This window comes from Salminus brasiliensis, chromosome 5 (assembly GCF_030463535.1).
Source record: "Salminus brasiliensis chromosome 5, fSalBra1.hap2, whole genome shotgun sequence".
Lineage (NCBI taxonomy): Eukaryota > Metazoa > Chordata > Actinopteri > Characiformes > Bryconidae > Salminus > Salminus brasiliensis.
In genome coordinates this window covers 7,237,207-7,252,026 of record NC_132882.1, presented here as the reverse complement: position 1 = coordinate 7,252,026, position 14,820 = coordinate 7,237,207, and the positions used below count along the sequence as shown (strand labels likewise).

The 14,820-nt window shown below is 40.2% G+C and overlaps 1 protein-coding gene across 1 annotated transcript; it reads right to left on the bottom strand.

Annotated features, from left to right (window-relative positions):
- Positions 1–4,235: 4,235 nt before the first annotated feature.
- On the bottom strand, positions 4,236–14,539 carry cpb1 (carboxypeptidase B1 (tissue)). The gene is made up of 11 exons (XM_072678692.1): positions 14,453–14,539; positions 14,277–14,352; positions 12,398–12,522; positions 11,056–11,155; positions 10,242–10,343; positions 8,606–8,710; positions 8,207–8,317; positions 7,396–7,486; positions 5,869–6,071; positions 4,954–5,038; positions 4,236–4,504 (listed from the first exon to the last, which is right to left on the bottom strand). The coding sequence occupies exons 1-11, from the start codon at positions 14,515–14,517 to the stop codon at positions 4,317–4,319; spliced, it is 1,251 nt and encodes a 416-aa protein (XP_072534793.1). The 5' UTR covers positions 14,518–14,539; the 3' UTR covers positions 4,236–4,316.
- Positions 14,540–14,820: the final 281 nt, after the last annotated feature.

Sequence of the window (14,820 nt, the reverse complement as noted above, 5' to 3'; positions counted from 1 at the left end):
AGCTTTTACTAGTAAAAACTCCCAATTCAGAGATCAGATAGGTAATTTTTACAGATTAGATGCTTATCCGATCTAAAAAATCTACTGGTCAGTTCTGACTGGTCAGACTGTCAGGATAAGATAATGCTTTATTAGTCCCACAGTGGGGTAATTCTCAGTGTTACAGCAGCAAAGGGATAGCAAGTCACTCAGATGCAAAAACGTAGATAAATTACCACCATATACACAATATAAATAATATATTGGACCACTTATCCTTAATGTAATTGGGACTAGTCATATGTTACCATTGATTTACATGGGCCTGCACTCTGTCTGATCTGTAATTACATGTTTACTAGTAAAACCTCCAATTACAGAGCTCTACAATTACATTTTTACTGGTAGTAATTGCAGTTCCAGATATCTCCACTGTAATTCTGACTAGTAAAAAGTCCATATCTCTAATATCTCTAATATCTAATATATTTCTAGTCTAATATAGAGGTCATGACCAGATCAGACATAAAACACAAGCATAAATGAAGCCTGGCCCTGAGGCTGGGTTATAGAAATGCTATCTCAGCCTCTCTCTCTCTCTCCTTATCAAATCCAATGTCACATTTTCTCTGAAAACCACACTGCAAGTGTATCAGGTTAGTAAAGTTCATCAGAAGACTGCAATTCCTCAAGAAAATGCAGAAGGCTTGCACATCTTGGCACCTCCGGGCATTTGCTAAAGTGGTTACTATGGCGTAAGGTGGTTGATGAAGCACCTTTTAAAAGGTGATGTTCCTAGGTGCTTATTATAGTATCCCAAGTGGTTGCTAGGCAGGTATTTCAGTTGAGGCTGGGTTATAGAAATGCTATCTCAGCCTTACCTAAGGTAGATATTGTAGTTCCAGATATCTCCACTGTAAATCTGACTAGTCAAACTGGCAGGACCATCAGTCCTTAATGTAGTTTGGACTAGTCACATGTTACCATTGATTTACATGGAATTTCACTCGGTCTTATCTGTAATGACATTTGTACTAGTAAAAAAAGGAAGTTAATGGTAGAAATTGTACTTCTACTGTAATTCTGACCAGTAAAAACTATACAAGCAAGATATTATTAATAAATTACTAATATTATTTTTATTACTAGTAAAAACCCAAATTGTAGATATCTAAAATGATACTGTAGTTATATAATGCTGCACATGTCCTAATAACTATATTAGAGATATTTTGAATTGGAATTTGTTCTAATCAGAATTTATTTATACATATACTGGTCAGAATTACAGTGGAGATCTGTAACTGGACTTTCTGCTAGTAAAAATCCTCCTTAGTGTTTTTATGCTGATAACTTTTCCAGTAAAGACGCAGTCGACAACTTGGACACAGGTTAGGGCCTAAATGCCAGGGTCAGTGAAAGAAAATCTACACAATGCCACCTATGGTTTTGCTCCCTAGGTAGGCAGCATGCATGCCGAGTGGGACATACTGTAGAAATTTCCACGAAACACATGTTTACAAAACTGGCCTTACAAAACTGGCCTTTCTAGTCTCAGTGTAGTCGTGTCTGCCATCCACTCATTAAAGCTCTACCTTGGTGTAGTCTTGTAGGCTAGTGTTGGAGACCTGTAACAGGTGAGGGCACAAGCCAGTGTTCCAGTATCGAAAGTGCCCATTGTACATGGGCACCATCTAGTGGACAGATCTGTGCTCTGCAACTGCAGCTCTGAAGGCCTTTGACCCACATTACATAACAGCAGGATGTTTTTGACTCTTTCTGTCTGTCTGGTGCTTGTATAATGCTGAGAGTAGGGCGGAAAATAAGGTTTCGCTGCAGACGTCTAGCATCTGGGCATATTTATGAGTGAGCTATGAGAAGAACTAAGCAAACAAACAAACAAAAATGACAACAGATAAATTACAGGCCGTAAAGCATCTTTTCACAAAGCACCAGACCAGAATCTGATGTGTTTGGACAGTGCTATAAAAAGAAGGCCAGGCTGTCAGGCTCGCTATTTGTGTGTGAGTGTTATTAGTATTCATAGGCATGCCGCAGTGTGCGCTTTGCGTGTTCACATGTCGTCTGCATGCTTGGCAGGATAAAGGAGCAGTCATGGAGTCTGTACGGTATGGCTATCACGTAGCCCGCAGCTGGCCCACAGTGCTTTTGGCCAGAGACTTACACCCCCTACCACCACCATCCATCTCCTCTCCTCACACTCAGCGCTGGACTGCAGCCAGGGCACAAGAGGGGGGTGCCTACAGTACCCCACAATGAGCCATTAGCTGTCCCACTTCAGCCACATTCCAGCCCAAAGAGAGCCATTCACACAGAAACGCTGCCATTTCCTGCCTGTTCTTCTCCTGAGTGTGTAGAGCAGCTTACAGCCCAAATCCTGCTGGAAATCCTTCACTTCTATGGCGGGTTTCAGAACACTTGGAGGACCTTACATGTTAAAGGATTAAGCCATGTAAGCTGCTGCACTTACAGGCCAGAGAGAGCTATTTGGGGAAGAGGCCACGAGAAGATGCCTCTGTGTATAGAGTAGGGTTTCTGTTTGGGTTCTCTCCTGTTACCAAAGGAAAACTGAGACAGTGCTTTCACTCACATGAGCAGTGCTGAGAAATGAGTTACTCATAGTCGCGCATGGAAAAGTATTGAAAGTATTAAAAGTAGGGGTGAAACGACTAATTGAATAGTTGGCAACTAGGAACAGTTCTGGATGAGCGTGGACTGTGGATTAAAAGCCAAAGTTTAACCATAACCCCATAGAAAAATACAGTGTGACTACCGCTGATCCGTTTTACAGTAATAAGTCCTGGTGGTGTTAAAGGGTACCAAGTATTATGGGGGTGGGGGACATTTTGTTGAAGGGCGGGACATTATCCGTAAATAGACGGCATATTGAGCGCTACAAGAACTCCCATTCATATCCTCAGTTCTAACGTCCAAAATATGTGTTGCGTTACAGAGCGATAAGGCAAGGAGTTCTATTAGTGTGAGGTTTAGAAGTCTCATATGGACATGAGCTGAGTTCAAGTAAGTCAACCCAGAGATGTTAGAAACGAGGAGACTGGTTGTAGGCCACTGGTTGAAAATGCTCAACATGGCGTCTGTTTACAGATAAAGTCCCTCCTCTCAATAAAGTCAGATAAAGTCACAACTACAAACGAAGCAGAAACTCAAAATACATACAGCACCCTGAGCTCTTACGGGTCAAAATAAGAAACTGATTAGAAACTACACTACTGAGTACTCTCGGTAGGCAGGTCTAAAAATCTAATGTTTGATATCACTGCTGTTCAATGAAAAACATCAATCTCCAATCTCTGGTCTTTGAATGGAAGTCAGTGTAAAAAAAAGAGTTTATACCAGGTCATTTAGAGCATTTCTACTGGTCCATTCATCCAGAATGATGTACACAGTGTACAGAAGCAGCTACAGAGTTCATACCATGGAGAAAACTAAAACCGGACAAAAATGGAGATACATGTACAGTTTTAATTGGACAGTAGCGATATACTCTGACTGGTCTGAAATGCTATCTGAATCACTGTCCCTCACACACTATTCGATTCTCTCTCCAACTGTTGACACAAACTAATGAAAAATCTGCAGACTAGAGCCAACCAGCCCAGACTCAGCCAGAGAATCAAGGCTAAAATTGGGGAAAACTTGTGTAGTGTAACCCCGGCCTAACCTGCAGCTAGACCCTAAACATATTTTTTATATATATAGGGAACTTGAACATGAGGGAACTTAGTGTGTGTGTGTATATATATATATATATATATATATATATATATATATATATACTATATCGCTGCTGTCCAATGCACCATTTTTGTCCGTTTTTAGTTTTCTCCATGGTTTATATATATATATATGTGTGTGTGTGTGTGTGTGTGTGTGTGTGTGTGTGTGTGTGTGTGTATTTGATGTATGGGACAACTGCATCAATTCGATTATCACTTTAAAAGACAGCTATACTGACAGACGCTTAGATGTAATTATACCTGAGCTTCCTTACTTTCTGTTCCAGCTCTGTTAAATCTCGTGTTGTGAGAGTGTGTTATGTCCTATTGCTACAGCATTGGATCATATTCATACTGGATCAACTTCCCTCTAATGTTCAGTCCAGCGCTTCCTACTGAAATTAGCTCAGTACTCATCAATACAATACGTCTTCTGTAAAAACTAAACATGCTATGCATTCAGTGTAGCAGAACATGAGTGAGGACAGGGCAACACTGCAGGTTTTACTGAGTTTACTGATTACATGTACAATACAAGCACTGAAGATGGGTTTGATATGTAGCAATGGGAGTTCCTTCTCAGTACAGATTCTTCAGCACGTGGTCAGCGATGTACTTGACGGCCAGCATGGTCTCCTCACAGGTGGGTTTGATCTGGGACTCGGGCAGCAGGAAGCCGTAGCGGCCGGTGTCACGGAGCTCAAAGGTGTATGAGTACTTCACTCCCAGGTCATAGGCCCAGTCATCAGAGCCTCCAGCAGCAGGGTCTGCAGAAAACACACACACAGTGGTAATGAGGTAGGGGTGGTACAAGAGCAGCTTGTACATTTACATTTTTTACATTTATTTTCCTAGCTGCATTAAGGGAAATATAAAATAGGGAAAAGTTCCTGTTCATTAGTGTCTCCCCTACAGCAAATATAGTCAGTCAGCATGTCTGATGTCTGAGGTTTGCTTTTGGAATTATACAAACGTGCATTGCATTGATACAAGCTTGAATTTTGTCTGTAATTCTTATGTAAACCACATAACCAAGTCTATTGGACTACTCAGCAACTAAGCATGGTTTGAAGCAAGCGTGTTATGGTGTTATGACACACTTGGGGCAGTTTTCACAATCATTATACACATAAACTAAAAATGTAGGGTGGTCTCTGGAGCTATATATATATATATATATATACATATACAGTTCAGCGATGTTTGAGCTACTTACAGATAGTTGTGGCCCCAGGGCCGCTGGTGTACTTGGTCCCGTACAGACTGCGCAGAGCACTGGAGGCTGCCTCTGCCACCCTCAGCTAAGACATATTAAGAAGTTAGGTTAAGATCACACACACACACACACACACACATACACACACACACACACACACACACACATACGTATTTCCAACAAATTAACTTAACTCAACTTGCATCCCACACTCTGTGTCCAAAGATTTATAGACACCCAGTCATACAGTGTTTCCTCTAACAGAGTAACAACCTCTACTCTTCTAGAAATGTTTAAAATTGTTGTTAGAACATTGTTGTGAGGGTTTGATTGCAATTAGCCACAAGAACATCACTGAGGTTGGGTACTGATTTAGGATGTGTGATTGTGTCACTATAACTCATCCTAAATATACTGGTAGGAGCTCCAACACTCCAGAGAATGCAGTTCCACTGCTCCACAGCCCAGGTCTGAGGGGCTTTATACCCCTCTTGCTGATGCTTCGCATTGGGCATGGTGACCTTAGGCTCATGTGTGACTGATCCAGACCATCATATTTCATTGGCACCTTTTATTGGCAGCCTGAAGTTGCTGAATTTGCCAATTAGAAAGGATGTCTGGATACTTTAGCATGAAGTAGAGCAACTCTCAACTTCATGGGCTTAAGTGTCAGGGCATTTGACAACATGTGGTGTGAGAAGAGGTTCAATTCTGCCGTATACCCATATGTCTTCTAGCAGATTGTAACTTACAGTATGCTGATCATGTATTTTTCTCCCTAAAAATGACTAATATGGCTACAAGCCACCAGAGGGCCCAGGCTTTCATTCCTCACTCCAATTTTCACTCTGATAATATGACTGACACCTTTCAGTATCCGCTAGCAATAATGTATCTGTGTGTATTGAACATTACCAGCTCAGCGTGGTCTGCGGCCAGGCCGTACTTGTAGGAATAAGGGAACAGGAGCAGCTGGGAGTAGGAGTGGATGGTGAGGTAGGCCTTAATAATGGACTTGTTTTTGCGGATGAAGTTAGCCACGTTCTTGACCTCAATCTCAGACTCAGGAGAGGCTCCACAGTAGGTGTCACTGCAGGGGTTACTGGAGGCACCCAAAGCTGTGAAAGAGAAAGAGGCACACACAGAAACACAGACATTTAGGTGTGCTGGCATGAGCAAGGACACAGAAATAACTTTTAAAGGGTCCATATCATAGAAAGACACGTGTACATCATTTTTTATGCAACTGTAAGTTAAAGGGGATATAGAATGTCAAACACCTCAAACACCCCCACACATTTTCAGAAACCCCGCCCTCTCTAGAAAGCTCTAGTCAAAGCTGATGAAGCAGTAAAACACACAGCGACTTCAGGAGAATATGGTGTTGTTGATACTGGAGAGCAGCTCATCACCTCCAGCTCGGGCTGGTTATGCGAATACGGGTTACTACGGGAAGCAGGCCTCGTGACTTTTCCTGTGCTAGTGTCCACAGAAGGGAAACTCAAATGCAACACACGGCAAAGTAAATCCAAAATCCAGGGTAAGCAATCGGGGATCCATGCTAGGCTACAAGCTAACACTAGACTTGTACCTACTTCTTCTCTTTTCTCTCTAACTAAACTCCCTCAGCTGAACCAAACTGAAGCTCTGGCTTTTTTTTTTAATGGGAGGACTTGAGGAAAGTGAGAACCTGGACAAGTGAGTGGAGGCGAGGCTAACAGCTAACCTGGCTACAATCTCTTCAGTTTGTTAACAGCAAATCGCACTGAGAGGACACAATGAGAGGACAGCAGCACTCTCTGGTAAGACTCTGGAATAATGACAGTGTTTTTGTTACAGTGTTAAAACTATGCCGTACGGTGTGGTATAACGTGGAGTTCTCCAGAAAAGGAAAATCATGTGTCATTCTGAGCCACGATAACAGGGTTGTAAATAGGTTTGTTTAACGACATCTTAGCATTTTTCGGACCAAGCAAAAAGTCTTGCTATTGCTTACTTACTATTTATACATCAAACTGAAATTAAGTGAAATACTTAATACATTTATACAGATTGTTAAAGTGATGAGGAATTAGTCAGATGTGTGGAAACTGATTAGGTTAAGGTTTAGGTTAAGTTTGCTAATCCTGCTAAGTAAGGGGAAGTTTATCCCAGCAGCCTTCCCAAGGATCAAGATATCCAAAAGGACTGGCTAATGGTGTCCCTGTGTAGTGTGGACTACATTTAGGAAAAAATATCTTAAAATATTAGAATTATGACACGTTATGGTACATAATGCCACACAAATATTGTGGTCTTAAAATAATAATTGCTAATAACTAATATACAAGAAAAATGTCGAATGAAGCCCATTTATGTTCTACTGCTGTGCTGTCCAGCACTGTGCAAACGATCTAGTCGCACATCATGGCTGTGATTTTGCTGTTGAGCTGTGATACTCACTGCACCACCCAGCATCAAAGTTCCTGTTGGGGTCGGCACCATAACAGCTGGAGCTGCTCCTCTTGGAACGAGTCTTCCTCCACATCCTGTCCTGTAGGCCCAAGTCATAGCATTGCCTTTTTAGATCATAATCCACAACACTTTTCTCACATTTCCTAATCAGATAATAAAAATAAAGTCAATCATAGTCAATCATAGTGGTGTGGGAGGAGTTTACTACCTCTAAAATCTGCATCACAAAAGAATATTACATAAAATGGTTGGTTCACTGGTTCACAGGTGGCTTTGGATAGTACATTTGTATAGACAAAAGTATTGGGACACCTGCTTATTTGTTTCTTCTGAAATCAAGGGTATTAAAAAAGAGCTTATCCTGCTTTTGTTGGAGTAACTATCTCTACTGTCCGGGGAAGAATGATCACCACCCCACCTCATCCCCAACTCCCCAACTCATCCCAAATGTATTGGATGGAGCACCAACCATCATTCCAGAGAACACTGGACAATGTTGGGGGCTTATACCCTTCTTTACATGGACTACACAAGCTGCATTTGCACACCTGTATCAGCAATAGGTGCAACTCAAAGTACCTGAATGCATTCATTAGAAGGGGTGTCCACAAACTTTTAGACATAATTTGTATGATGACCCCTGGTTCCTATCTATTACCACCACTGTAAACACTTTTCTATTGGTGCTCACTCAAGCATCTTCTTTTGGGGAGCCACTCTGTCTTAAGGATTTCACAAAAAGTGTATAGAACATTAGGCTCTGAGCTCAGGGATGATTAATGGGCGCTGAGTGACGTACGCTAGACCAGGTGTGCTCATAACCATCAATGTTGAAGACAGGCAGAACAAAGACATCCATCTGGTCCAGCAGGCTGGTCATCTGGGCATCAGATCCATAGGTGGACACAGCCTAACCATAGAGGAAATTAGCACAGTAGAGTTAAAACCAACCAAGAAGGTGAAAGTATACAGTATGAATTGTGTAGGTGGGCAGGCCTAACCTATATGCTAGTGCTCTGTAGTGGGAACAAGTACAATGTCACGCCTGCACGTGTTAAAGGAACCATGTTCTACCTTTACCTCTACCTGTATTTTAGAACACATGCAAATTTGGCTTCCCACGACACTGACGCCTTAAATGTTATGTGCTAAGCTTTGGTCCTGGAGGTCTAGGAGTGACAAACATGGTGCACTTTACCTCCTTGACGAACCACTGGCAGAAAGCAGGGGAGATCCATTCTCTGGCATGAATACCACAGTCAATAAAGATGGCGGGTTTGGTGGAGCCAGAGCTCTTTCCAATCTGTGGAAATACAAAGTGGATTCAATGACTAGAATTCATCACTACCAGATCTGTACAGTGAAGCCATCACATATTTGTGACCTGATGGCTGTATAATTACAAACAGCAACACACACTGGGGTTTAGTTTGTTGTACTAGGTTCATTATCAGGTTTGTAGTGCATGGGCGAGCTGAATGAAACCAAGTACAATCAAATTAAACTCAGCAGGGATGAATGGAAGTGAATTAGACTGGGTTACATGACATTTATACTTTGAGTAACCATCATAGTATACCTTAACCTCTTGAGACCCTGCATCCTCATATGGGGGCATTACATTTCTGCTTCTCTGCACCATGATACTTCATTTTTTTCAACTTTGACCCTTTAGCCTCATATGAGGACATTGTTTTTTGCAAAAACGTCTTCCTGTACAAAGTTTAGTTTTTATACTTAGGTTCCTACTAATTCCAAATAGGAGAAATTAAAATGTACACCAAGCAAAAGTCCGGGTGTCAGGATATTAGCTTAGGAGCTAAGTTTAAACCACATTGGACTAAATTAACCATTAAAGGCCATTGAGTTGTAAGACCTATTCAACATCAATATGATGGTACAATAATGCATTAGCTTAAATATTAATACTACTATTACTACTACTACTACTACCACCAATAATAATAATAATAATAATAATAATAATAATGATTGCATAATAACAATACAACAACAACAACAATAATAATAATAGCAAATAGCAAAGCACATTGGTAAGTTGCTCTGGATAAGAACGTCTGCTAAATGCCGTAAATGAATAAATAAATAAATAAAAATACAATACTACTACTACTACTACCACTACTAATAATAATACTAAAAATAATTATTGCATAATAACAATACAACAACATCAATAATAATGATAATAATAATAATAATAAAAATAATACCAACCATCATCTATCTATTATTATGTTTGTTATTGTTATTATTATAATATATATTAAAAATAGCAATAATATATAATACATTAAACATGAATGCATTACATAAATACACATAATAAATAATAATAACTGTAACAAAAATGATACACGTTCATATGTTATTGTTATTGTCATATGTCATGTGTTATTTCATGCCAGTGTTTTTCATTTCATTGTTTAAATAATTGGTCTGGACTATCAGGTAAAACATTGAATTTCAAGGCAATTATTTTATTATTATTATTTATTTGATGGTTCAGGCTTTTAATGGTTACTAAATTAAGCTGAATTGAATTGAATTCGACCCACTAGAGCTGGATAAGACCAAGCAGAACTGAATCCAACTGAATTATGTTAAATAAAACTGAACACCACTGAAACAGAATAGAGTTCTGCTGTTAGGATCTGCCTGTAATGACATCTGCCATTATTTTAGCTTGAGGGCCTAATGAGAGCAGCTACCATAGTGTAACCCAGCAGAACACAGATAGGAGTAAAACTGAACTTTCACTAAAGGCGTAGACTGTACGTAAGCTGACATCTGTGGAGTCAGTGAAGGCTGACCTTCAGCAAATGCATGGGCCGTCCCTCGAAGGTGTTTCCAATTGTGGTTCTGCTGATCAAGGCGGGGTTGGCTGAGGTGATGGAGGTGATCCAGCTCTGGATCTGAAAAACACACCAAGCAGCTCATCACATTAGCAAACAGACAAAACACACATCAAGACATCAAGATTACGGAAGGGCCACAACATTTCCAGGGGAGGCCTTTCTACTAGGTTTTGGAGGAGGATTGCTGAGAGGATCTGACTGATACAAGACCCCCAACAGGATGGAGCACCAACCATCATTCCAGAGAGCACAGTTCCTCCACTGCTCCACAGCACAATGCTGGAAGGGGGCTTTTTACCCCTCTAGCCCACGCCTGGCATTAGGCAGCATGGTGCCAATGGGTTCATGTATACCTGCTCCAGAGAGTCCTATTCTATTGTCAGTCTACAGGGACTAGACAAGCTGTGTGTGTATGTGTGCATTTGCATATCTGTGTCAGCCATGGGTGCAATGGGTCCTAAAGTAGCTGAATGCATTCATTAAAAGGGGTGTCCACAAACATTTGGACATATAGTGTCGCTAAAGCATTTATTACATTACTTTTACATTTATATTTCAGTCGTGTTACACAGGTAGGAGGGTGTAACGTTAGGAGTGTTGGTGTTGCATGGTGGGCTTATCTGGGAATCGGACCCTAGTCTGGTTCATGGAGGGCAGTGCTGTTACGCACTACTCTACTACTAGCCAATATAGACGTCATCTGTTAAGCTGTGACCCTCCAGCACCTACATTTGACAGAAACTAATGGATAGAGGGAATTTTGGCAGACCGTTGTCCAGCTGTTGTATTTGGTGTAGTCATGGGACTTGGTCTGAATCCTGCTGTCCATCTGACCATTCATAGCATCCTGCAGGTCATTAATCAGCACTCTGTAGTGGAGAGAGACAGAAGTCAGTAATTATAACAGCAGTGTGATAATGCACCTATTTTTTTGTAATTCATTGAAAAGATTTTAGAAGCACATATAGTACTGTGCAAAAGTTTTAGTCCCCTGTAAAATTAGACAGAACATGCTGCTTATCTGGTCAGTAAGTGTTTACCTCCTCAGTAAAACACTGATATTAGAATAAACACTAATAATAACACTCCTACAGAAAGTGATGGTGGTTCTTCATCACTGTGTTCTTCATTAGAACATCTCCAAAGTTCTCCTCTCTCATGGAGTCTAGTATTATTTAGAGTTCTCCTCAGATCAACACCTGGTTTGGTGGTAAATCAGGGCTTAATGATGGTAAATCAGGTGAGCTGCTGCTGCTGCTGATGATGATGATGGTGGAGTTGAACACATCCTCCACGCTGTGCTGGCTGGACTGGGGGGCGTCCAGGAGAAACCTGGAGGAACCGAGCTCTGTTCTTCAGACTAGCTCACCGACAAGATCTCACTACTTTCTTTCTTCAGAATGAGAATCTCTTGTTTCTCCTTTTTACTGGATTTATCTTCACCTGCTTTATCTGTTCTGATGAGATCTGGAGCTTCTACAGTAAAAACGCTCGTATTGCTGAGAGAGATGGGTTTAAATAATGTGCTTAGATGTCTAAATGATGTACCTCTGCACTGTACATCAATGTGGCATTAGCCTGACTTTGTACTGTTGACCAATGTGAATTTAATAGACTTTAGACTTTAGATTAAAAATGTGATGTTCTATTTTCCTGTTACTTATTCAGACAGTAATAGTAAAATAAAATGATTATCTTAAATTATATTGTTTTGTTTTTAGGCCATTAAATATTAAAGATCAACAAACAAACAAAAAAATGAGGTTACAATAATTGGCCTTTAAACAGCCTTTGAACAGGTCTTTGATCATCCTAATTACCATGTGTCGTTAAAAGTTAATTAGCATATCCACATTAATGCGTTTGAGCCAAACAGCTGTGTGATGAGGCTTATTTTGGTAGAAGGCCAATATTTCTTGCAGTAGAAATTTCATGTGTGTTATATTTCCACTGTAAATCCAAATTGTGAAAAATAGTAAAATAAATAAATTATATATATATATATATATATATATATATATATATATATATATATATATATATATATATATATATATATGAATAGATGATAGTGGTCAGTATCTGACCATGGTAATGTGTGGAAGTCTTACTCGTAGTCCATGCCGCTCTGATCCAGCATGACGAAGACCATGTCAAGGTGAGAGGCAGGAACATGGATGTCAACATCAATGTCAATAGTGACCTGCTTCTCACTGTCGGGGCTCCAGAAGTCCACCTGCAGAGGGCGACACACACACACACACAAGCACAAGCACATGAACATGTACACCATATCACTGCTGTCTAATGAAAAACATGTATCTCCATGTTTGGCCGTTTTTAGCTTTCTCCATCCTTTGAACCATGTAGCTGCCCCATCCACTGTGTTAATATGTCTGGATGAATGGGCCAATAGAAACGCTCCACACTTACTTGAAATCAAGTATTTTTCCTTTGTCTTCCATTGAAAGTTATAATGTTTTTTCCGTCCTTCTCCTGTAAAGTTGCTGTTTTGAAGATACATGGTTTTCACTGGACAGCAACGATATACACTACATATACACTATGTAGTATGCTCTTCACCATATACACTAGTGTATACTAGTGGATAACTACCATATGTGCTTTACAGGGGTAGAGTCATTATGTTTGCATTAACATTACATTTTTTTCTAACATAAAATATAGTGCAGATTAGATTTAGGGCTGGGTGATATGGTAAAAATACTATATCACGATATTTATCATAATATTTATCACAATACATTCTTAAAAACTACTATTCAGATACTCTCTGGTACTGAATACAGTGATTTTTACTCAACATCTGCTGCTCTCCATCTAATTTAACCAGTCTAATTACACTGTCAGTAGTGAAACCTGCAGCTGATCAGTGTTTTGTAAGCAATCTCGCAAAATCTTCCTGCTTAGGAAAGCTTATTGTGCATCACAATATGATAAAAGATTGTCACATTGTCCAGCTCTAATGCCACATTACCAGAATTCCTATAGTAAAGTAGGGCTGGGCAATATGGTAAAAATACTATATCACGATATTTAAATACATTTTTTCTCAAAATATCAAAAATCAGGATATTTATTATAATACATGTAATCACAGACCAAATACATGAGCATCATCAGATTCCTAAATACTTAGATACTCTCCCGTACTGAATACAGTGATTTTTATTTAACATCTGCTGAACCTTATCTAATTAACCCAGTCTAACTCGGTTAGTCTAGTGCTCGCTTGTACTGCTTGCCTTTAGACAGTGGACAGTGGTTCTAGCTTGTATGGCATCCTGGGCCAACCCCCTCTTCAGCCACCCCTGTCTGCTGCTGCCCTGTCACTAACTAACTGTCATTTTTACTAATTGTATTAGTGCTGTACACAGTTAGCGGTGCAAAATAAAAAGCATGCCACCAGTCTGAAATCAGCAATTCCTTCTTCTTGGGTGCTTGGGTCAGCTGGTTCTAGCTATTCACTGGTTTTAAGGGGCAACCACAGCCTCCTGTTAATCAACTGCATTGCTTCACTCTGACACAAAGGGTTCTTTGAGTGATGCTGGTGAAGAAATACCTTTAATATCCCCCAAAAAACATGTCTGCATAGCGCAATTATTGTACACTAGTTTAAGGATTCTTCCCTTAAATTACCATTATACTATACTTCATAAAGGTTCATAGGTCTCTATTTGTCTGCATATTTTAGAGCATTGGTAGATTAATAATTTATTGTGATTATTAATAATAATCAATTATTTATCTGTGCATTGATTTGTGACATAGCATTCCCCTACTAGAAGTCAATACAGAGATTTTGCCATGGCTAAGTAGGTTACTCCAATTAGTGTTGCACCCAAAAACACACTATAATGACCCCAAGCTATAACATCTCACTGTCCTCCACACCTGCCTAAATGTGAACCCATCCTCTTCACCCTGGATCAACTGTGTAAAACAGATCTTCACCATAGACAACTATACCTTCAGACTGCTGGCCAGATCCTGGATGAACAACACATGGGCATTGATCCGAGGTTTCAGACGGATGACTTTATCCCTGGAAGAGAACGGTGAAAGAAGCCAATATGACCTCTGTGTCTCCAGACAGAAAGCAATTCTATGATGTTTCAGAAAGAATAGCAAAGCTAGTGTTTTACCCCTCATAGCGAGTCAGCTCACAGAGAGCGACGGCTACCAATCCCAAGAGCAGAAGGACCTTCATGATGCTGGTGTGACTGGTTGTTTTCCCATGACTACCTTTATACCCCCAGGCTCACAGGTGCTGTCCAACCCATGAGAACCTTCCCAGCAGTGCTTACGTGTGGTATTGCCAGCATACATCTGCAGCATCAGGTCATTTTGGGTGTTCAATTAAAGAGGGGGGTGGAAATTCAATGATTAACACTGGGAAAAGATATGGATATTTATGAAAGAGATGAGCCTTGATCCAAGGCCACTCTACTGAGAGCAACAGAAATGCTTGTTTTTTTCTCTTAATGCAAAACATGATTAAACAACATGATTT